The sequence below is a fragment of the Vicugna pacos genome, chromosome 11 (genome assembly GCF_048564905.1).
Source record: "Vicugna pacos chromosome 11, VicPac4, whole genome shotgun sequence".
In the NCBI taxonomy this organism is placed as follows: Eukaryota; Metazoa; Chordata; class Mammalia; order Artiodactyla; family Camelidae; genus Vicugna; species Vicugna pacos.
In genome coordinates, this window is record NC_132997.1 from 76,931,864 (window position 1) to 76,955,487 (window position 23,624).

General features: G+C 52.7%; 1 protein-coding gene across 3 annotated transcripts in view; it reads left to right on the forward strand.

The window, feature by feature from the left end:
• Positions 1-4,346: 4,346 nt before the first annotated feature.
• PAX2 (paired box 2) overlaps positions 4,347-23,624 on the forward strand; it is a 77,447-nt gene continuing 58,169 nt past the window's right edge. For 2 of the 3 annotated variants that reach the window (XM_031682722.2, XM_072972350.1), the window contains exons 1-3: positions 4,347-4,926; positions 8,328-8,496; positions 9,233-9,430. In XM_031682722.2, the coding sequence (XP_031538582.2) occupies positions 4,884-4,926; positions 8,328-8,496; positions 9,233-9,430 (410 nt within the window). In that variant the 5' untranslated portion in view covers positions 4,347-4,883. The remainder of the gene's footprint in view (positions 4,927-8,327; positions 8,497-9,232; positions 9,431-23,624) is intronic. The other variant, XM_015244691.3, reaches the window with a different exon arrangement.

The following is a 23,624-nucleotide window of genomic DNA, read 5'->3' on the forward strand; positions in this document are numbered from 1 at the left end:
CGTGGAGTGTGAAATTGCAGCCCATGGTGCTCCATATTGTACCAGAAGCTCTTCCAAAAAAAAAAAACAAACCATCCTCCAACGTGACCAGAGGGCTAGGAAGGGGGAGGGGCGGGGAGAGAATGGGGAGGAGGAGGGGAAAGGGCCTGGCCGGAGCTGGTCAGGTCGAGCTGGAGAGGGGGCCGGAGTGCGGGCGCCAGCTGCTTAGGATCTGATCTTGGAGAGGATGCGCCCAGGGGTGTGCATGGGGACCCTGGGGGCAAGTGGGCCATGGCTGTCCCAGACATGAATTGTCAGGCGAACTTTGGTTTTCTTTTCTTTCTCCTTTTTTGTGGTAGTGATGACTTCCAAAACTGGGAATAGTTCAGAAGAGGAGCTTGGTTGCGGAGCTGCTGCTCTGCTCTACCCTCCTATCTTCCCGTCTCCATTTCAGCTTTTCTTCCCTTTGGACTAGTTCCCCCCTACCCTTGGTTCTAAACAGCTCCCCACCCCCCGAACTTTAATGCGTTTAATTTGGTCCGCGCTGTGGGGAGCATTTCCTAGCGAGATACATTTAATTTCGGAATTTCTAATCCCTTCCCTCAGAGCCTCCTCCCTGGCTCCCCTCACTGCTCCCCAGGAGGTGGAAGGAGGAAGGTTGGTCCAGGCCATGGGGGAGGGGCAAGACTGGGATGGTCCTCGGGGCCTCTGCCAGCAGTCCCCCCACAGGCCCAGCCTCCTTCCCAAACTGCTTGAGGTCAGGCTCCTGGGCCCCAGGTCAGAGCCCTGCATGCAAAGGCGAGGCAGCCAAGCCTCTGCCTTTCCTTGTCCAAGCAGAAAGAGCTGGGCCAGGGAATGGGAAACCAGAAAAGGAGCAGAAGGGTCATGCAGGGAGAAGGTGCAATTAGGGGCAGTGGACAGGGGTTGCCGAGCACATCACTTCATGCACAATCTGCCCATAAATGTATCTGGGATTTCAGGGTGCTTGTCATGCTTGGCTTGGTTTGGGGCACCTTAGCGTATGTATACTGTGGGGGAGGAGAGGGGTGTTCAACTGGGACCACCACCTCTCAGACAACTACACTGAGCAGAACAGGTCCGGGACCTCCAGAGAGCCAGGCGGCGCGGGAGCTCAGCACCAAGGAAGGAGGCAAGGGCGGGGGTGCTGAGCGCTAGGCGAGCCTGGCAGGGAAGGGAGAGGAGACGGCGAAGGAACGGAGATCCACAAGGAAGATTTATTGGGCAGATCAGATGCACAGAGGCGGCTAATGAAGCAAATCCCGAGATGGGTATCAGAGCAACTCCCCAAAAGTTTATTTGCCTTTAAATTTCCGCAGGGAGGCGGGCGCCTTGTTTGAAGTGTAAATGCCCCTAGGTTGGGGGGGGTGGTGGAAGGGCCGCTTTGAAAACACCAGAGAGAAAAGGTTCATTTAGAGGCAGACGGGAAAAGCAACGAACCCTGACAAGTCGGAGCCCGGGTTGTGTTTGGGGTTGGGTTGTTTTCTTTCTTTCTCTTTCTTTTCCTCTTTCCTCTTCTTTCTTCTTCCCTTTTTTCCCTTCTGGCTTTTTTTCTCCTCTATGAAGACTATAGAAGAAAGGGAAGAACAGGAAAGGGAGCATCAGAGGGAGAGGCCAGCGCCTCTGGAGAGAAATCTGTAATCCAGACCTTCACTATGGAGCCCTGGGAGAAGGCTAAAGGGATTTCTAATCATCAGGGAGCATTGCTCTTTGACCTTCTAGATCCACCAATAGGCTGGTGCCAGGGAGGAAGCTGCCAGGAGCTGGCTTGGTGGAGGGTGAATGTCCAGCTAGTGCAGTGCTGGGAAGTGTGTTAGGAGCAGGGGGAGTAGGGTGCTGGAGTCTCAGGGGCTGCCTGGGAAGTGGACTATCATGGAAGGGTCTTCACTCCTCAGGAGGTCCGTGTGACGTGTAGGTGTGTGAGTGCACTTCCAGCACACTTTGTGCATTAAGTCCCCTTCTTTACAAAACATGAAACCCCTCTTGCCTGATGTGAAAAAATGCCTGTTGTCTGCACTCACACTTCCTCATAGTGTGTGTAACCTAAGAATATGTCTAGCTGGTTCTAGAAAAATCTGAGTCTTTGTGTCGATGTGTCCAAGAGTTCAGACTCCCTAAGACAACTTCCTAGAGTTACACTGGGAGACCTGGGGCAAAGAACTCCTTTAGTTCTGAACTCTTCTCAGTAAGGACCCTTCCTATATGCCACCCTCTCTCCCCAGTTCTGGGTTAATTTACCTCCCTGAAAGGAGCCCAAGGCTGTACCAGCTAATACCCACATGAGAGGCCCTTTCTCTCAAGCCCAGGAGCCTTTCCCTTCAGACTGCCTGAACTCTGTTTTCTTTTTTCGCCCCCCACACCAAGTTAATGCGTGTTCGTGGGGTTGTGAGGCCAAAGCAAACCCAGGAGCGCCATCTGCAGGTCTCGAAAGGAAGAGACTGACCTTCGGGGCTGGACCCTGCGCCTTCCACCTCCAGCCCAAGGGAGCCAGCTTGAACGTCCAAGGGAAGTAGGGGTGGAGGTTGGGAGGGAGGGGACAGGCGGGGAGCGAATTTTTACTCCCAGAAGTTACTCTGCAGGTGGATTAAACGGGTCGGGCTCTGGAAGCTCCATGAAGAAGGGCGAATGCTAGGATCCCAGCAAACCCGGCTCCCTAAGGAGTGAGAGGCTCAGAACCCCGTGAGGCTGAGCCAGCCCTGAGCCCCGCCCGAAGATGAAGGGCGCTCTGAAAACCTGGGTGCAAGAGGCCCAGTAGGACTTTCCTCCTGGCTGAGTCAGGCCAGTTCGGCCCCCAACCTAGCTGCCGCCTGGGTTCCGGCCAGAAGAACAGTGGCGCGAGTCCGCGGCGCTTCTGCAGGCGCCAGGGTGGGCAGGCAGAGGACAGAGTCGCCTCGAGTCCAGGCGGCAAGAGTGCAGCGCGGGCTTCCCTGCGCCGCCCTTTCGCAGACCCAGAAAGCGGGGGAGGGAGCAAAGGAGGGAGAGAGAGTTAAAACATCAGCTGAAGTGCCAAGATGATTTATGAGACAAGGGAAAATATTTCATAAAGATCTCCCGGATATTCTGTACTTAACCAGTTAGGAGACAAAGGGCTTCTCCTGCCTGATGCGTGCGAACGGACCTGAGCGAGCAAGGGAGCGAGTGCGGCCGAGGGCTGCGGAGGCTGGGCCAGCGGCTCCAGCAGGAGCGAGGCCGGGCCGAGCGCGCTGCGCCTTCTGCGCTAGCTCCGGATCCACCGAGCTGGTAGCGGGCGGCGCTCAGCCTCGTTCGCAGCTTCTTCTCCTCAGGCGGGGAGAGGGAACCAAGCCTCGGTCTCCAGCGACCAGTCGTTCTGCACTGCCTCCCCAAGCTCCCCTCCCTGGCCACCCGAGGGTCCAGAAGCCAAGTCCCAGGGCTCTCCCACGGTCGCCTGGGTCCCACTGAGGCAGGTGGGTCCCCGCCGGAGGTCTCCAGCTCGCTACTAATCCGAGCGCTCTGGGCTGTCTAGACCCCGTAAGGCAAGGGGACAAGGGAAGCCCTACGCGCAGCCGCGCGTGGGACGGGAGAGGACAAACTGCAGGGCACTTTGCCCCGGAATGAGAATTGGGGGTGCGTGGTTGGGGAGGTACCTCAAGAGGGAAAGGCGAAAGAGAAGGACCAGAGAGAGGAAGGAAGAACCAGGAGGAACGGAAGGGAACTCAGAGCTGGCGGGGGTGGGGGTGAATAGGACTAGGGATGCGGACGGAGCTCAGGACCCCATGGCTCTTGCGGGCACTGGCCGGTGGATGGCAGGGCTGGGTGAGGTGCGTCTGTGAGCCGTCTTCCGAGCGTGGCGCGCTCCGCGGCCCTCTGTCGTTGCCTGAATATTCATTAGACTGGCCACTCTTTATCCTTATCTAACGTTTATCTTATCAGCGAGTTTCGTTTCTCAGTGTAGTTTTAATCCCGGGCTCCCCTTCCCCCTCCCCCTGGCCCGCTCCCCTCCCTCCCTCTTCCTTCGCAGGCTGCTCCCTCCCTCCCGTTTCCCCCTCCCCTGCCCTCCCCTCGCCGGCACCGGAGTGACAGGCGCGGGGCCCTCCTCGCCGAAGCTCGGGGCTCCGGCGCTGGCGAATCACAGAGTGGTGGAATCTATTGCCTTTGTCTGACAAGTCATCCATCTCCCAGCGCGGGGAGGGGGAGGGGGTCTGGAGGGGGGCTTTGCAGCTTTTAGAGAGACACACACCGGGAGCCGAAGCTCCAGTCTCCGGCCGAGTCTTCTCGCAAACGCAACCCACCTGGGGCCAGTCCAGTGCTACCAGCGTCGCTCGGCTCCCACCCTCCCTCCCGGCCCTTCGGCCGCGGCGGCGCGCGCTTGCCTTTTCCGGGGGCGGGGGCCCAGCTCGCGCTCTCCCCTCCTGAAGGCGCCCGCTCGGACATCCCGAGGATTGCTACTTCTTGGCCAACTTCGACAACTCACCGGCACTTGGAGCGGCCCGGCCCCCTACCCGGCGCCCTCGGGCCGCCCTGCTCCTCGGCTTCTCCGGCCGCCGCCTCTGGATGACCGGGTTCCAGGGGAACTGAGCGAGCCGCCTCCCCCGCCCAACCTCAGCTCTGGCCGCAGCTGCCGCGCAAGCCATGCGCCCCCAGGTTCCCCCGGCCCGGCCTGCCGCCCCGGGGCCGTTCTGCTGACCGTCCAGCACAGCGCCCCGACGGTGGGAAGTTGCGGCCGCTGCGGTTGCAAGCTCCGGCCGGCCCGGGAGGAGTCCCCGCGGGGAGTGCAGCGGGGCGCCCCCCGCCCCAGAGCATCCCGCCGCAGACGGGCGCCCACTCACCCCCCCACCGTCCCTCCCTTTTCTCCTCAAGTCCTGAAGTTGAGTTTGAGAGGCGACACGGCGGCGGCGGCCGCGCTGCTCCCGCTCCTCTGCCTCCCCATGGATATGCACTGCAAAGCAGACCCCTTCTCCGCGATGCACCGTGAGTACCGGCGCCCGGCTCCTGTCCTGGCTCGGGGCTCCCTGTCCCATCTGTCCTGTCCCAGCCTGGTCCTGGCCCCTAGCACTCATGTCCCATCTTGGAGGCCACCCTCGCTTATCCTGGTCCCCCCTTTCGTTCTTCCTCTTTCCTTCATTTCCTAGTTTTTCTAAAACCCCCAGTTCCTCTTCCTTCTGCCTTCTGTCACCCATACTTTTTCTACTGCCTTCCTACCTTCCCTGGTGCCCATCACCTTTCTTCCTTCCACCTGCTTCTTCTTAGTTTGTGGTTACACAGCCCCTGACCCTGGCTTCAGCCACCCTACTCCCTGGCCACCCTCTTGCCTAGGGCTGGGGGGCTAACGGGCAGGTAGCTTTCAGTGTTTTGTGTTGTGTTTTCTCTCTCTTTCTGTTTGCCTCCCCCTCCCCCCCCATCTCTACCTTTCTCAAACTTAGAATGTGGTTGTCCAGGAGGAAACTCCTAGCAGGGACAGCCTCAGTGTCAGGACAATCAGGCAGAAGAGTGTGGGGGTGGTGTGCCCCCTTCTGACCCTCAGCTCCCAGCATCTCCCGGCCCTACCAGCCCAGCGGAAGCTTCTTGTGGGTTGGTTTGAAATCATTCCTCTTCTTTTCTTTCTTACTTCCCTTCCTTCTCCTTGCCCATTTCTGGAGTTGGAAGTCTGAGATTGGCAGTACGTGGTGGTCATCTCTCTGCCTCTCCCTGGGAGATGCTCTAAAAACAAAGAGGGGTTCCAAGGAGAAATCGAAGTCAGCGATAGATCGTGTAGAGGAGCCTTCCAGGCGGTCCCTGAGCAGAGCAAAGCTCTGCTTCTAGTTCTGGAGGCTCCTTGCCTGCCTCCCACTCCCTGGTAAGGATAGTCCAGCCAGTAACCTGGCCAGGGGGGGTAGGAAAAGAGGGAGAAAAGGAGGGCGGAAGAACAAAAGGAAGGCAAATGCCAAAGCTAGGGGGAAAAGAGAGAAATCATCAAGGGGAAGGAAAGAAAAGCCAGAAAAGAGAAAGAATGTTACAGGAAAAAAAGAGAAGGGGAGAAAATAAATGAAAAATACGAAAAGAGAATTATTTTGATGAAATTTGAATTTATCTAATTCTTGTCATATGTCTTTAGCTTGGAAAACAATTCAGTTTTTTTGAAGGCTTGCTTTTTAGACAAATAGATTCTAAATAGAAAACTTCTCCTCTGTAGATTAATAATTAAGCATGATTTGTAACTTTTCACAGGGAAACTTTTTAGAACTGACTTGGATCTGTGCTGCGGACAAGAGAGCCCAGGAGGGAGAGCTGTGTTTTTCTCTAAGCATATATTTAGCATGTATCTCGGGGAGCTTTAAAACATACTACAGGGGTAAAATATATTTCCCTAAATAATTTCCAAGCACAGGAAATCCGAACCAGGGGCCTCCGGCTGCTGCTGCTTTCTGCGAGCCAAGCCTAAAATCCTGGCTCCTTTTCGGAGAGAGTGGAACCCGGTCCCACGCCGTCTTCGCCCAGCCCGCCGACCTCCTGGTCCTGCTGCCTCTGCTCCCTCTCTCCTATCTTGCCGATTCCTCGGGGGATCTGCCGAGTTCTGGCCGCCTACTGGGTGCCACTTTGAAACCCAAAGGGGAGCCAGGCGAGCTGAAGGCGGTTGGAGGAAGGGAGAGACCAAGGTGCGGGCAGGAGGGCGGGCTGGCCGGTAAGCAGCCGCAGCCGGAGTCGGCGCCGGCGGCAGTGGCGCATTCCAGGCCGGAACTCAGCGCCGGCTCTCGGTCGGAGCCCTGGACTCCCGCCGAGCCCTCTTCCCATGCCCACCCCTTAGACTGGGGTCGAGGGGCCAGGCCCCGAGCCCGGGAAGGCTGAATTATTCATCTTTAATCTGCCCGCAGCTGCCGCCTTTTCATACCGGTAACGCGAGTTCTCCCGGGGCCTAAATTATTGATGGTCGGGTTTGGAGGGAGGGGAGGGGTGAGGAGTGGGGTTAGAGGCAGGGAGACTAGCATGGATGAGGGGTAGAATAAGAGGCTCCGGTCCCCCCACCCCCAGCCTCTAGATCAGAGGCCTCTCCTCAGGCGTTCCGCAGGCCTCTATTCTCGGTACCCCTAGGAGGGGATGGGAGAGGAACGAGCGAGGTACAGATCTCCCCGCTTTCTCCGAAAGTCACCTGAGGCCAGCAGAACAGGGGCTGCAGGTTGCTGGCCCGGTCCGGTCAGACTCTGCTGTTAGAACTCTGCTCTTGGATTGCTCGGTAACTGCAGCTGCAGGTTGATGGCTCTGGGTGCAGGATTTCTAGATTGCTGTAAGTCAGGGGGAATGGGGCGCCAGGCAGCACCCTCAGGCCTGGTATCCGAGGACCACCTTGGCTTCGAGGTTGGTGACCCAGCACCTTCCTCTTCCCCAAGAGAGCAGACGCCCTCGCTTCCCGGTTTTCTGGGTGGCTACTGAAGTCTAAGAGGTTAAAGGGAGAGCTGGCTCGGGCTACCTGCACAGGGTGCCCCGTGAGCCCTCTGTCAGCCTGGGCGACCTGTACCATGCATCCTGGGCAAGTCCGTGGGCCCCAAGCTTGGTGCAGCGCGGCAGGCCGGCGAACCCAAGCAGTCTGCGTTCTGCGGCTGCTACCTGGAACCGCGAGGCTCTCCACTGCTTCTCTGTCTCTGAGCGCAGCAGACTCTGGGCCCCTGCCTCTTCAGTCTTCCCTCCTCCACTTGCCTTTCTTTGAACTTTAGACACTAGGGAGGCGAAGGGGTAATATGGCTCCCCAAATATCTAAAGGTAGAAAACATAAAGGAAAGAAAAACTCCTGATCAAAAAACAAAACAAAAACACAGGGAAGAGGGTAGGAAAACTCTAACTTCGAATTAAAATAAATACAAGGAAAGAGATAGGAAGCAAAAAGGGGGATGTCAGGGACTTTGCCCTTCTCTGTGTTTGGAGCCCTTATGTACAGTCAACGGGACCCAAACACGCTCCGGGATCTCCGTCTTGCCCGGCTCAGGCGGGATCCCGCCCCGCGCTGGTTCTGTCCTCTGCCCGGCCCTTCCTCTTCTCTCTTTCCTGCTGGCATTAATTTCCACTTTGCTGTTTTTCTCTCCCCTTCCCTTTTTTCTCTCGCCCTGCTTTTCCATTCCTTCCCTCACTTTCTCCCTGGCGTCGCATGGGTCTTAGAGCCGCGTTCTTTAACAGTCCTCTGTCCAGCGTCTGCGCTTCCGCGTCTCTACGGCCCCGCGGATTCCAGTCCCCAATCCTCCGCACTGTGGTCGGCAGGCCACCGGCCACCGTTCTCCCGCGTTTCCGGGAACATGCCCTTCCGCCCTGCCTGCTCCCTTCACACGTCCTGGGCCGCGGACCCTGACTAATGGCCGGTCCCTGCTGTGTGTGGGGTGTTGTGTTTTTTTCTTGTCTCTCCCCAGCAGGGCACGGGGGTGTGAACCAGCTCGGGGGGGTGTTTGTGAACGGCAGGCCCCTGCCCGACGTGGTGAGGCAGCGCATCGTGGAGCTGGCCCACCAGGGTGTGCGGCCCTGCGACATCTCCCGGCAGCTGCGGGTCAGCCACGGCTGTGTCAGCAAAATCCTGGGCAGGTGAGGGCCTCGGAGCTGCCCCTGGGAGGTGCCCTGTCTCCTTCCCCAGCTGGACGGCCCTGGGTCTCCAGCTGAGGGCTTGGCTATAAGTCTGGGTCGCCAGCGGGAGAGGGAGATTCCTGACTCGGGGTATCTGGAGAGCTACTCCTTTTGCAGAGGGCACTCAGGTGGTGACCGGGGCCCCAGGAACCAGAGTGGAGCAGGGCCATCCAGCTCCTGCCCAGCTCCAGGGTCCTTACCAGGAGGTAGCCCAATTCCCATCTTCAGAAAGGGAAAGGAGGTTCCTCTCTTTGGGAGGAAGGGTTGGAGGAATAGGGTGGAAAGTAAAAACGGATCCCTAAGAGGAGAAAAATCAGCCTCGGGTGGTAGAAGGATTGTTCTATTCCGAAAGAAGCTCTGTGCTCAGTGGGAAAGGGCTGGAGGTGGTCCCTCGGTCCTGGTCAGCATGGAAGCCTCCAAGTACTCTTCCTCCTGCACTTCGCAAATGAAAGACCAGGCTTTCACTCTCAGGGGTGCCTATTCCTGGTGTGAGCACAGCCCCTGGTATGACCACCTCCCGAGAGAGGGAGCATCCTAGTTGTCCTCCCCTTCATCCTCCGCCAAGTGGACTCAGACACGCTGAGCCGCAGACACGCTGCTTTGGGTGTGAGCGTGGCTCAGCAGCTCCGGAGTCAGCAGCCCCTCTGTCCCTGCCACCACTCGCTTCTCGCTGACCCTGCCGGCCTTCCCGGGGCAGGTACTACGAGACAGGCAGCATCAAACCCGGAGTGATTGGTGGCTCCAAGCCCAAAGTGGCAACGCCCAAAGTGGTGGACAAGATTGCTGAATACAAGCGACAGAACCCAACTATGTTCGCCTGGGAGATCCGGGATCGGCTCCTGGCAGAAGGCATCTGTGACAACGACACAGTGCCCAGCGTCTCTTCCATCAACAGGTGAGCATGCCGGGCATGGCATGGGGAAATGGGGCTCCAGCTCCCAGCTCCTGCCCACCAGCGCTTCTCCCAGCACCAAGTCTCCATTCTTTCTCCAGCCTCCAGCTTTCCTCCCTGCTCCCAGCCCCAAAGTCCTTTGGGTAGGAAGAGGGGACCTCGGAGACAGAGAGGTAGACACACAGACAGGGCTGTCTCCAGCTCAGGATTGGGTATTCCCTGCCAGGCTTCTCCCGCCGGCGTCCTGGAAATGAATCCAAGTGTTTGTGGTAATTAAGACTCCAAGATTACGCGTCTCGGTATCTAGAGACAATCTCAGCCCAAAGCCGAAGCCTTTAAAATGACCAATGTCTATTTATCACCTCCAAACAGACTTCCCTTTCTAAAGGCATGCTCTCTTTCCCAGGGGCAGTCACCTGTCCTGCCTCCCCTGCCCTCCCTGCCAACTCCCACAAAGCTGGCCTACCGGGAGCCCAGGCCTTGCTAGCCAGCTCTGCACAAATTTCTGGCCTACTAGCACCAGTATCCAGGCCTGCAGAGCAAATGCCAACCACCAGCCAGCAGTTGGCAGGAAAGAGAGGAGCTGGGCAAGGAGTGGGACACCAGATAGGGAGGAAGAACTCCGGACCCTGAGGCTGAACCTTAGGAGATGCCTCCAATCATCTAGGGTGCCTATGTCCAGACCTAAGTCTCTGCTAACGACAGTCTTGGGCACATGGGGACAACTCAGGCTAGAGTCAGCTCGCCATACAGTAGCATAAGATAGTCAGTCTCCCCATCCCCAAGCTAGTCCACTGTGCTCTCTGGGAGAACATGTGCACACTCCATGTTTTACCCCCGGCAAGTGTGCACATGTGGCCAGTACAGCACAAAAAACTTCCACATCACAGAACCGTACAACCTGACATCAGCAGAAATGCTGTGCAAGTTCCAGACAGCCTTGGACAGATTTTCTACCCCTGTCCACACCCCTCTCACCACATTTTAAGACAAATCCCCAAATGAGAAGGAAGCTGAGGGTTTCATACCCTTGTTTTTCTTTACACTCTTCACAGGCTCATTATCAGGACAACTAATAATTCAGATGGTGCCTTTTTCTGAAACTGGCATCATGTATTAAGATTTTTAAAAATATTTTGCAAATGATATGGAATTATCCCAAATCATCCTGAAAACAGCAGGTAAAATTAGCTGGTAGAATGTACCTTGGCTAAAGAAGATTCCCTCTGCCACACTCCTGCTGTAACGTACTGCGAGGCGACCCCAGAAATTATCCCAGTGTGTGCCATCTGTATTAAAATGGTTATTCAGTTATGAACAGGGTAACATAATACTGATCAGCTAATTATACACCTTCCGAAAACCCTCCAGCTCCCTGGGCCTGGCTCAGCTAGGTATTGAAATCGTAGCAGTGTGACATTCAGACACCATAGGAAGGAGCTGGAGAAAGATTTCGGGTGGTTTTTGGGAGAGGAATGAGTATTTTGCATTTAAAAGCCAGAGGAGGAAGCTGGGGAAGCTTTGTGGCTGGGATGGGGTGATGGTTAGGGAAGGGAAGGAAATAAAGCGTCAGCTCCTCTAGGTCTCTTGGCTGGCTGCTGGTCCTGGGAGTGAGTTGGAACTGAGGTCTTGGAAGGGGAGCAGCCTGCTGAGGAGCAGTGCTGCTGCGACTAGCCACCGGTGTTCTGGAGAACATTTGAGAGAAATGCTGATTGTCAGTGACAGGATTTGCAAGCCTTTGAAGGAACTCAAGACGTGTATGGTTAAGGCCATTTGCTTCTCTTGATGCATGGAGGACTGGAGCAATAAAGGCAGGTGTGCTGGCAGCACCCCTTGCCTAGCGCCATGTTTAGCACCCCTTGTCCCCTCCTCCCCAACATATACCCCTCACTGGCAGAGATGTTTTAGGAAGCTGGCTTATGCAAAAGTTGGGGAATGCTCTCATCCTGAAAAGTCTCCGGGAGCAGAGGACAGGTGACCCCAGGGTCAAGCTGCAGAGGCCTTGGGGTGCACTCACCAGAATTCGGAGCCATGGGTGGGATGAGAGGGGGAGAAAGAACCACCTCAGCTGGACAGCTCTGACAGCAGCAGAATCTGCTTGGAGCCCTATCACCCAAGGGGCACGGAGGCTTCCTTTGGTTGTGGACAAATAGCCATACGTGGGCAGGTGTCGCTGGCGACAGCAAGGGAGTAGGAGGAGAGGAACGGGGAAGCCACCGGCAGCATGGGCAGCCAGCCCTGGGTCTGTGGGTTGGCTCCCCAGCTTGCTTTGTCAACAAGGCACAGTCAGAATATTCTCTATTTCACTCTGAGGCAGAATCCTACCGTGGCTTATATTTTAGAAAGAATTCTGGGAGCTTCCCAGTGTGCTGCTGAGTCAGGGCTGGAGAGATGCATCTGGGCCCCATACCCTCAGCTTCATCCCTTTCGGTGCTTTGCTCTGAAGGGGGAAGGTGTATCTGAGATGTGTTGCTTCACCCTAAAGCCTGATAAGAGCGGAATTTCTGCTGGCACTGGTGATGCCAGGAACTTTGTGGATTCTCACTTGCTGTAGGAAGAGCCAGGGCATTTTCCTCTGTGCAGAAAGTGTGGTGCATTGGGGACTGGTTGGTTCTTGAGTTTAGAGCTTTACTGTTGGTGAGGTGCCCACTTGTGCTGGGGACTTTATAACCATCACCAGTAAGGGTGTGCCTGTGCTGGCTGTTGGCAAGAAAGGAAGTCCACACATGCTTACCCACCTGGGCCAAATGGTAAGGTTTTTCCTCTTCTCCTCCCCTAAACAGATGCTGTCACTGCACTTGAAATACGCTATTATGGTTATAAACTAAATTGCTTTTCATGCTTTAAAAATGGTTTTGGCTTTCTCTGATCCTGTCGTGATAAACGCTTGGGCATCAAACCCCCATTCTCCATTGGCACATCCTCATAGAAATACCTATCTGAACCAATGGAGTAAGTCAGGAAGGCCTCCCAACCCCACCTCCACCCCCAAAAACCACTGTCAAAAATTCCAAGAGTTGACTGGATTGCTTAGAATTGTGTGGAATTTATCTGAATGACTCTCAACATTGGGTTACTGATCTCTGAATGTGGAGTTGCCGGCTCTTCAGCTTGTATACCGCCGCTGTGGAGAGCGAGTGTTTATAAACAGGTGACTTAAGATTGAAACCTGGTGTGGGAGATGGCCCAGAGGAGGGAGGAGATGGAGGAGATCCATGATTCTGAAAGAGGGGAAGTCACCTAGTTACACTGCTGAGCAATTGGCTAGGCAGAAAAGAGTTTCCTGATTATATGCCAAAGTCTTCAGGTTTGGCTCTTGCTCTGGGCAGGGAATACAGCTCCTTTGATAGGACAGGCGCAAATAGAGTCTAGGGTTACTGACGATCCCCTGAGAGCACTGTCTTGGAATGAGCTGAGAAGGCCATTGCTCTCTTAACTTGTCCAGCCCGCCCTATACTCTTTGGAGTGCCCTGCTCCCAGGTCTGTCAAGTGGACCCTTCCAGAGTCATTTTCTCATTGATCACCTGCTACCCACACCCTCTCTTAGGCTGTTTGGCTCTAGGTGAGCACATTTATTCTTCTTGCAGTGGCAACGCTGGCTTCAGGAAGGATACAGCCCCAGGGCTGTTAAAGAATTCCATCCCATATCATCTGCAGGTCTTCATCAGAGGTCTGGCATTGGGGTGACAGTGGTCTAGCTGTTCATTCAAAGACCTTTCCAAATAAACTGAGAGCCACTCATCCTAGCCAAGGGAATTCTGAAGACACATGCGGGGCTGGGGCCGGTGTCTCCCTCTCTGAAACTCAGGTTCTAGAGCATTGCACATTTGACTCTTGGACCTGGCATGTCATGAAGCTGGGCTGGAGAGGCAGCCTTGCCGCCTTTTCTCCAGACCCTTGCAGCTGTGTGGTGTTCAGGGCTGTCAGTCTTGTGGCAAAGAGCCAAGGCAGGTTGGTAGGTAAAGGAGAAGACTTCTCCCCACAGAGGAATGGGAAAGTTAAGGACAGAGAACTTGTTTTCCGTGGCTCTAGTCCCACCAGATCGGGCTACAAATCGGGCCACAGACAAACATGCCAGTTTCTTGCTCACCTGTCCATCCCCAGAGAGCACCTCCTGCTGCTGGTCGTTAGAATAACATGAGAAATAGTCCTGACTGTTGGTCTTCTTATTCCTTAAAATGAGCTGTCCCCTTGAAAAGCCGTTTTTGTCCCCGTAGTTGTTTTAGACTTCTTGGCCAGCAGTTGTATTGGTCTGAGTGTCGCCCCACTGGCGGGCACCGAGTGGGCAGGCAGGCCACAAAATGGCTTTCAGGCGAGAGCAACGGCTGGTTGCCCTGAGTTCTTACCTCAGCTGGCGACTCTAGGAAAGAGAAAGACAGGAGGTGTGGTCCCTAACGAAAGCTCCAGGTGGGTTTTGGAGGGTGATGCAAAGAGGAAAAGAGAGGGAAAATCCTAAATAAATAAATAAAGTGTGCCCCAACTATTCTGAGAACTCAATAAAACAATCACATCAAATATGAAGAGGCATAAATCTTGTGTCTGCACAGGTAACCTACTCAATTGCTTTTATTATCGCTCAGGCTGCCTCCATTTATTACCGTCCACTGCCTGGGCAAAGGAGGTTGCGTGGAGGGTGGTCTCCAGTGCAATCCTACACCCCGAGAGGCAACAATCAGCCCATACAGCCAGGGATTTCGATGGGAGCTCGGGAAGGGCCCATCTGTCTGCATGAAAACCAATCAATAACTCTGTAACCAGAGCCCTTGTCACAGGGAAATGGACAACACAACAGTTCAATACAGGGGCCACAGGGGGAATGAGCCAAGTGGAGATGGGGCCAGGCAGGAGCAGCCCCTAGAGAGGGAACTGGGGTGCCTGGACAAGGGGGACTGTTGGAAAGGGAGTGGGATGGGGCAAGGGAGTGCGATGGGGCAGGGGAGTGCAATGGTTTTGTGTGCATATTGGCACAAGGGGGGGATTATTGTGCAAAATAGATCCAGGGGACGAGAGGCGCCACTGGAAGTTAGGGTGATAGGGAGCAGTTGGGAATGGGCTTGTTCTGGTGCACATGGGATAGTGTGGCTGTATATGTGATGGTGTGTACTGTGGACAAGAATATTATGCCTCTAGAGACAGAGCAGCAACAGTACTTACTGGTGCAGAAGATGAAGCAACCCACCCCCCAGAGCCTCACTCTGAAGAGGGGGCTCTTTCTGAGCCCACAAAGGAATACCTTAAACCTGAAACCAGGGGCTCCCAGCTTCCTAGGTCTGTTTGGCTGTAAGCTCCAGCTACTCTGCAACTTTGCCTCTTCGATCTCAGGTCTCTCCTTAGCCCTTTCTTGTTACCTGGAGTTGGAATTCCTGTATTAAGAGGAAACTGTGTATGCTGGAAAGAATTCTTTTCTCACTTCCTGTTCTTTAAAAGAATGCACTAAAGAGTGTGAACCTGGCCTGCCACTTCTCTGAATCCCTGCTGTTTTATCCACTCCCCACCCCCACCTCATACCACCCTCCCAGTTCAGAGTCTTGCAGGACAACTTTCCTGCCTTTGGAGTTCAGATTCATGCGGGGAAAGCAGGTACTGGTGCGGCTGTGTCCAGGGCAGCTCACCCAGCCACGTGCATGAGCCTAGAAATGAGAGATGGGTCCCTGATAGATCCCAGGGGTGGGAAACAGTGTTTCATAACCAATGCCCAAATAACAAGTAAAATATTACACATGTGGAAAATTTAAATCACCGTGGGTTTATCTGTCTACCATTAAACTACTAGGTTGAAATGTTTCTCTCCTGTTAAGCAGGTTGTTTTGGTGCTCTGAAGGTGCAGCTTGAATATATTCATGATGGTTTATGGACACAGAGGTTGATATCCTCATGGTGTATGGATTTGTGTGTGTTTGGGCCCACCTGTGCCTGCTTTTAGGTAAATGGGCTCTAAGGAGGAAAGGCAGGAAGACCCATAGCATGTGACCTGTAGTAACAAAGGCTGGACACTTTGTCCTGGGGACCATCAGGTCAATCAGTGAGGTAGTCATTGGTCCATTGGGCAGCAGTCACGGGGCTGGGCTAAGGATTCCTCATTTCCTAATTTGAGAAAACTGCGGCCAAATTTTCCTTCAATTTTTATTTGCACCATAACACTCCATAGTCCAATTAGCCCCCAATAAGAGGGGCTTTGTGGCAGTGATGCCACCTTTGTGATAGAGAGCTATATGATCCACTCTCTGTCTTCATTTTCGCCCTTGAGTCCCAGTCCAGTTGTCAGAACTAGTTAGGGGCCAACTGCATAAGCAGCCAAGAAGATGCTCTTCCCATTGCATCCCCTTTCTGCAGAGTTACGGTGCAGTGGCCTGCCAAGGGACCTGCAGGTCCCCCCAGCAGGAGGCATGGCAGCAGCCCTGGGACACAGTCATTTGCAGAGTTCTCCCAAGGGTCAGGCCCCAGGCCCAGCCTCTAAATCCTTCCCCAGTATTCCAGATGCCTAGGAAATAAGGAAGAAGCTGGGTTCAAGAAAGCCGTAGCCGGGAACTGGAGAAGGTTTGGACAGTATGCAGGGCATGATGGCAGAGGCAGATGTCTGGGCTCTCCTGGGAGGCACTGGGCATAGGGGAGCTGTTGGAAGTGTGGGAAACAAGAGGAGGATGACCTGGGATTGGAGAAGAAGAATCAGGGCCCTGTGTCGACCTGGGAGCTCTCAGGTAGGAGAGGAAGGCCTGCAGGAGGGAGACAGGAGAGGCCAGAGAGCCAGGATCCTCTTGTAATGCATCCTCAACAACCACAAAAAATAACTGGAATCTTTCTTTGGGTTTTTGAGAGATAATATGATAGGAAGATATTCTGTGACACAGATGGCATTCTGGAGAGGTTCAGGTTTATTGCAGGACTGTGGTGTGGGGAATGTAGTGGCCTGAAGTCCAGCCTGGGGAGAAATGTGTTAGTAGAGACGCCATGTGGCTACAGGGGTCACAAGGACCAGCGCCTCCAGGACCACGGCTGGGAAGGGCAGTGGGAGGGGCTGAGACAGAGCTAGTGAGAGCCTAACCAACAGGAGCTGGAGTACGCAGGCCCAGCCTCGAGGCAGTAAGATTTCATTTTTAAAAACTCTGTGCTAGTCAAATAAAACACATCTTTGGGCCTGATTCAGTTCATGGACCAGCGGTCTGCAGCCCTTGGTCTGTGTAACTGGACATAACTTATCTTTCTGCTTCAGACCAGAGCAGCAACATCAGTGCAGGTACAGGGGAATGTGACATTTCCTGAGCCCCTGAGGCTAGAAGCCCCCAAGGAAGGGAAGTGGAGAGATGTATCTCCCCATGGCTAGGGGAAGGGTGGGGGAAATTCAGAGGGAAAGGGCAGGAAAGAAGTAAGAATGAGGACTGGAAGAGTGAGGAAGGAGGTGATGAAGCCAAGAGGCAACAGGGAGCTGGCTCTGCCTGAACCTGGACAGGCTTGACTGGGAATGGAGCATATGAAAATGATGGGGGAATCAGAGCTCTGGGTGGCTGGTGGGACCACCCCCAGGAGGGGCTCAGAAGGTTGTTAAGGAGAAAAAGGAAGGCCAGCCAGGGAGGAGAAACGTGGCAGAGCAAAGGAAGTGGCGTGGGAGGTCAAGCCACAGCACCTGGAGCTCCTGGCTGCTGGGCAGCATGCCGCAAGGCACGCAGGCAGTGGCTGTGGGGCTGCCGCAGTGCAGTGCCCAGGCTGGTCCCTGGAAGAAGGGAGAGTGGGAGAGAGGCCGAGAGGAAAGGAGGGAGGTCCCTGCTTCCTGGGTGTTCCAGATTAGACCCCTCTACCCCCAGAGGCCTCTGGCTGCTTTGCTCTGGACTCCCTCCTCTGCCTGCCTTCAGCTTTGCCGGAGCTTCTCTGCAGTGAGCTCCCCCTGCAGCCATCCAGGAATGGAGGAAACCAGAGGTCATGCTGGCAGCTCCTGGCAGGAGGAGGAGAAAGGTCTGTGAGACAGGGCAGCAAGCTGGAAGGGGAGCTGTACCCACTTTGTAGGCATAGTAAGGTCAAGAATTAGAGAGAGGGACTCAGAGGACGGGTAGAGGACAGGAGGGTGAGAAGGGAGCAGCAGTGGCCTTGGAGCTTGAATAGACAGGAACGGGCACCGGGGCTGCTCTGCCCGGTCCTCAGGCTCCCTCTTGGCCCCGGGGTCTTTGCTGGGCTGGTGAAGGAAGCCGAAGGAAACCAGGAGCCTTATAGGCATCATCCAACTCGACCTGCCACAGGGATGTTCAGGAAGGAGGCCCTCACCCTACTGTTTATCCCAGGACCTTTTGTCCTAATTCTCAAGGACAAAATGGTGCCCGCCTTGGGTATGGTACCAGGAGAGCTTGGTGACTCTGTGCTGGGGGCCTCTGTGTGGTTCTGGTTTGGAAAGAGCATGTGGGTTCGTGGCATTTGGCTGAGCCTGGCATTCATGCCCCAGGAAGCTGTAGCTCTTAAAAGGCGTCCATCTTATCGAACAGGGAGCTGATGGTTTGCTGTTCAGAGGGTTTCTGGCTGAAGGCATTTTTGGTCCTAGAACAGAGGTCTCTGCCATCACTGGGATGGCCCTCCTGTTTGGGGTGCTAGCAACTGTTATTTGAAAAGCTTAGGGTTGAATTGATGGTCAGTGTCCCAGTGGGTGGATCAGTGGGCGGGTCTTGTCAGATACAGAGTGTCCCACATGTTTAGTCTGTGTGCAGGCACATGTGCACTTGCTGCGTGCAATGTCAGGGAGGAGTGTGTAACACACTCCTGGGAAAACTGGCAGCAGCCACTTGGCTTATGTCTGCTGAGGTCCTCATAGGGAATGTGCGTTTAGGGGGGGATAAAGGTCAAGCTATCAATCTCCTTCCATCATCTGCAGAGTGAACACCTCCCTTCCCCTCCCCGCTGCCCAATCATGTATTTTTTCCTTTCTCTCTTTCCTCTTCCTCATCATTACTCAGATGAGCTGGTTTGGGTTAGGAGGCCAATCTCAGTTGGCCCTAAAAGAAGAGTGAAGAGAATTTGATAAGCTAAGGAAGGCCATCCTTTTTCTAGGGACCAAAAGAGGTTTCGTGTTCCTCCATTCCGCTCTGCTTCCCTAAGGAGCAGACACCAGGGCAGGCAGCCTTCCCACAGACTGGGACTGGGAGAGCCAGAATAAAGGAGGTATCCTGAGGCTGGAGACTTGGGCTCCTTTCCCCAGTCACCAAGGGCTGGGAAGGAAAGTCTGAGGGCCCCAGATGAAGGAGAAAGAAAGTAGAAGAGAGACGGCCAAAGATGGGAGGAGAGAAGGGAGAGCAGAGGTGATGGACATGACCAGCTCCAGCTAAAGTCGACTTTCTGGACACAGAAATAGGCTGGGTGTGTTGGGAAGGGGTTTTGGTTTTGGTTTTGGTTATTTCTTTAGGGAAGAGGCTCTGAAGTCTTTATCCTGTCTGCTGGGCTAAGCACTCAGTTCTCTGCAGAGGACACAGCCCTGGTTCCGGTTCAGCTTCTTCTAGAAATAATATTTACCCTCATTCTCCCACCTTCTGCCCTCCCAACCCAGCACATAGTTGCCTCTTCCCCAACCCTCACTTCCCTTTAACTTGGCTTTGAGGACCAGGTAATTCCTGGTTCCAGGGACACAGCCTAGAAGGCAGTGCAGACTTCTTAAGAGATGACCTCCCAGGTTGGGTACCAAAAAAGTTGAGAGAAATTCATTTCATGGCCCGTGGCTGCTTAAAAAAGGCGATTCCAGCATACGAATGTGATAAATGTTAACTGAGCATTAATCGCATTAAAGAGGGCCCTATAAACTTTTCATTTCTAATTAAATTCCTCCAGTGATGCTGCCCAAGCGAGTACTCTGGGCCTTTGTTTATGTGGAAAATTAAAATGCAAATACAATGGGATTTATTTCCAGGAGTGGAGCAATGGGCTGGCCCCTCTAGCTACTGGCCTCCAGGCCAGTCGAGCCAGGTAACTGCTTTTGGGGAGGTTCCATTCCCCTTGGGACACATTTTGGTGTGAAGGGAAAGGCCAGAGTTCAAGGTCAAATTGAGTTAGAAATAAAGGAGAAGATGTGGAAAGAATGGAAGAGGAGAAAAAGCCAATAAACAGTCTAGAAAGAGAGAGAGAGACATTGTCCTGATTTCCCAGCCTCCTCTTCCAACTCACCTCTCTGGGAGAAGAAACCCAGACCTTGCTTGTGAACTGTGTCATCACAAGCCTTCCTTGCAGTTCCAGGATGAAGGGTGGATGTGGAAGAGAGAATTTGGAGGAAGTAGCCCTGCCAGATGTATTTGGGCTTTCTCCTCAAAGAACCGAGTGGTCATCAGCAGGGAGGGCCGGGGCCCTGGATTTACCCGCAGCAGTTTGAGGGGCGGCTGCTGTCCACATAATGGTTTCACCGGGCTCTTCCTGCCAGTGCCAAGCGGCATTGACACAGGGCAGTGGAGCATAGAGGCTCAAACCGAGGACGCTGTGCATGCACGCCCGCACGCACGCAGCCTTCTCGAACGTGGGGAGAGCTGATCGCTCATAAGAATAAACAAATGTCCCTTGCAGGGAGTCCTTTAGTGCTGTGATCCCTCCGATAAAGGTGGTAACTCTAAATGCTATTGAATGGAACGATCTAAAGTTCCTTTTACCAAAACATAAATTAAGTCGAGTGGAGAGAAAACCTGGCTAGGAAAAATCATTGGGGTTTATTAGTAGAGACACTGAAAGATCGCTGTGCTGCTCTATGGATAAGGAAGTAGTAAATAGCATTAAAAAGTAGAGAGGGGAAGAGAATGGAAGTAGGAGAGATGATAAAAGGCAGAGCACTAAACCACAAATAGGGGTACATGTACAAAGTCACAAACCAGATTTATGCCAAGCTGTGCAAAAGCTACAGCTGGAACTGGCAACGCGCTCAGGCACCAGGCATCCAGAGAGCAGATGAGGACGTGTCGGTATAAAGGTGGATTGACCACAACGTGGGCTCTCCACACCGGACGCTGGAACTGGTCCATCAGCTTGGTCATGCAGTGATCAAATGGGTAGTGTTCTATAGGCAGTCAAGGATACAGCCTCCTGAGGTTTTTAAAGGGCTTTGAACACATGAGTCTCTTGTGAGCTGGATCCACGTTCTAATGGCTCTCGAAGGCAGCAACCCATTCCCAGAATGGAGTCTGCTTGACTAGTTTTGTCGAATAGCCGCTACCCCTGTCCTCTTTATTCTATTTTATCCTGAGTTACTCTTTTCCTCTTTAGTGTTCACTTGTGTGTCTTGGAAATGCACGTGCACTTGCTGACAAACAGGTTAATGACTGTGACAACTCCCAAACACCTGGATGAAAACCCAAATCTTTAGTCAGTCATCTGTACACTTTGTCAATATGATGCCAAATATCTGGGGGTTTAGAGATATCCACATGATTAATTGAATTTCTTAGTTTTTATCCAGGCTCAGTACCAACACTGTTTTCATTTCATTGGTGTTTCATTTCATTGGGAAACACCCATTTTCAGAGGGAAATATTCTGGGAAACAAAGTGTCGGGATTAGAAAACATCTTTGATGTATTTGGGTCTCATTTCTGCTTTGCTGGGCTTGGCCTGAAAGTCAAGTGGAGAGCTGGTGGTTAGGTTAGGAGTATTTAGTATCTGAACAAGCACAGCTGATGGACACTTTCCCTGGAAAGTAGGGTGGGAGAGCAGCTCACTTTGTCCAAATAAAGCTTAAGCTACCTGGTAGGCCTGGCTTCATAAGGGAATAATCCACCTTGCCTTCTTAAGGGAATATCAGAGTTCTCAACATATATGGTTTATCCTTTATTTATTCTTTCACTTATCCATTCAGAAAACCTTTGCTAAGCACCTGCTATGTGCCAGACATAAGCCTACCTGCCATCGAAAGTGTAAGAAAGTGGGCTGCGAGAAGTGATTGTCAGAGTTTGAGTCTAGGTTCCGTACTCACTGGCTAGTGGTTGTGGGTTAATCTCAGATCCTTTCAGGACCTCAGTTTCCTCACTCATCTGTTCTGGGGAGACTCACATAGCTGTAGCTCTGTCATAGGTCTCGTCTGGGTTAAATGAGCTATTCGCCATAAACCCGCTTAGAACTGTGTCTGGCAGGTATCAAGTGCTCAATAGATGCTGGTTATTATTAGGACAGTAGGAATCATCAAGTTGTGTGTCTGTGTCAGTGTGTGTCAGTGCTGGCTTGTGTGTGCAGAAACACTGAAATCTTTTAAAAATGCTTGAGGAGCCAAAAGGATGTTCTGTGAACAGAATTGTGTATCCTGAATGCCAGTGAGAATTATGGTCCATGAGCCCAGCTGGATTTAGGAAGGGGGCCTGCTCTGTGTACTTCCAGAAAAAAAAAACAACCACCTTGATGACTCAGTTTCTGACCATGGAACAGAATTAGTCAGATAATTGTCCCCTTTGTCCACTTTGTTTGAGAGCCCAGCCTGTGTGTGTGTGTGTGTGTGTATGTGTGTGTGTGTACTCCTTATGACTGCACACTCCTCCTCTGGGACAAGCCTACTACTGCTTGAAGAGTTGAAGGCTGGCATTTTCTGGGCTTCATGGCATTTTCATGGATTGTGGTGCTTTGCATTCTGTAGCTTTTTTTTTTTAAGAGGAAATGAAATGGTAATGGAAAAAAATCCTTATTTGATGTGTTTGAAGGGTTCCTCTGATTCATAAATGTCTTAGAGGGGGAAGGACAGGGAGGTAAACAGGAAGAGGAGGGGAAGAGAGGAGAGAAAGTGGAAATAAGGTAAAGGATGAAGAAAGAGAAGAGGAATAAGTGAGCAAATATTTGACAGATTCAAACCAAATTTATCGGCTATGATCCCGCATATCTAGCTAGTCCAGGGAAGCATGGGAAGTTGATCATTGTTGCAGTTATTTCTATAGCTAAGGGAATGGAATGGATTTTAAGAAAAAAAATTCAGGAGAAAAAAATTCACTTTGGGCTTAAAGTCTTCAGTGTAATTTCTCAAAGTAACTGGACATGATGAATTCTATTTACCCTGTGCCCAATATGAGCAAAGATGAAAACCAACATTTTCTAAACTCACAATGATGTGTTCTGGCTCGCCATCTTTATGGGAAAGCCTATGCAATAAGGCCGAGGCCCCAGGTTCTCCCTGCCGCTTTGGCCTAGTTAGGTAACCAAGTCCAGCTCAGTGGGCTTCTGTAAGGTCCACACCCAAATGCCTTAACATTCACTCATCTGATTCCTTTCTTATCTCTTCCTTAGTTCCCAGTTTAATGCCTAGATTCCACTCTTCCTCATTTACACCTATTAGCTGGTAAAGGTCCTGATTTTTGCCTCCTCCTTTTTAAAAAAATTTGGGGATGTGTGGTAATTAGGTTTGTTTGTTTTTAACGGAGGTACTGGGAATTGAACCCCAGACCTCGTGTATGCCAAGCACGCACTCTACCACTGAGCTATACCCTCCCCCAAAGGTCCTGATTTTTAAAATTAGAAAGTAAATAATTTTAATGAGCCAAGTTTGAATGTTGAGAGCTCTATTATCAACAAATTTTTTTTAATAATGGCAAAATGTGTAAGGGCCGCCTCTTCCTTTCTGCCTGTTCATTCCCACAGTGCTGAGTGCAGCCCTCTGCATGGAGGTGGGTGGTGGTAAACTCTCATCAGCCCCCAACCCCTGCCCCGTCCACATGGACAGACGGCCGAGGAGAAAACTACCCCCGCCTTCATGCTACCTGACTAATTTTTGCACTTCTCTGCTTAAATCACACACACATCCCTTGATTTATGTTAGATTTTATTCATATTAACACACATGTGGTTATATACACACACAGGCCAATCTTACGGCTGCTTTACTCGGTAAGTCCTTATACACACAATAATAATAGCTAACAAATGTTTACTGCATGTTGCATGTATTAACTGATTTAAGTCTCATAAACAACCCCACAGGGATTTATAGGATGTTTATAGGTAAGGTAACTAGAGTACAGGGAAGTTGACCAACTCACTCAGGTCACAGGCTAAGTAACACAACTAGGATTTGAACTTATGAAGTACTGGCTCTAAAACTCATGTGCTTTTCCACTACTCCATACGTTGTATCAACTTTGGATCAAAGGGAGTGCAGGCAAGTGTAATCTCTTGGGCAGTAGGATATAGTCATGCATGTACAACCTCAGAACAAAGACCCTCCACCCTAGCAGAAAGTCATGCCTAGTATGAGTTTCTCTGCGTTTCCGTGGTGTTTG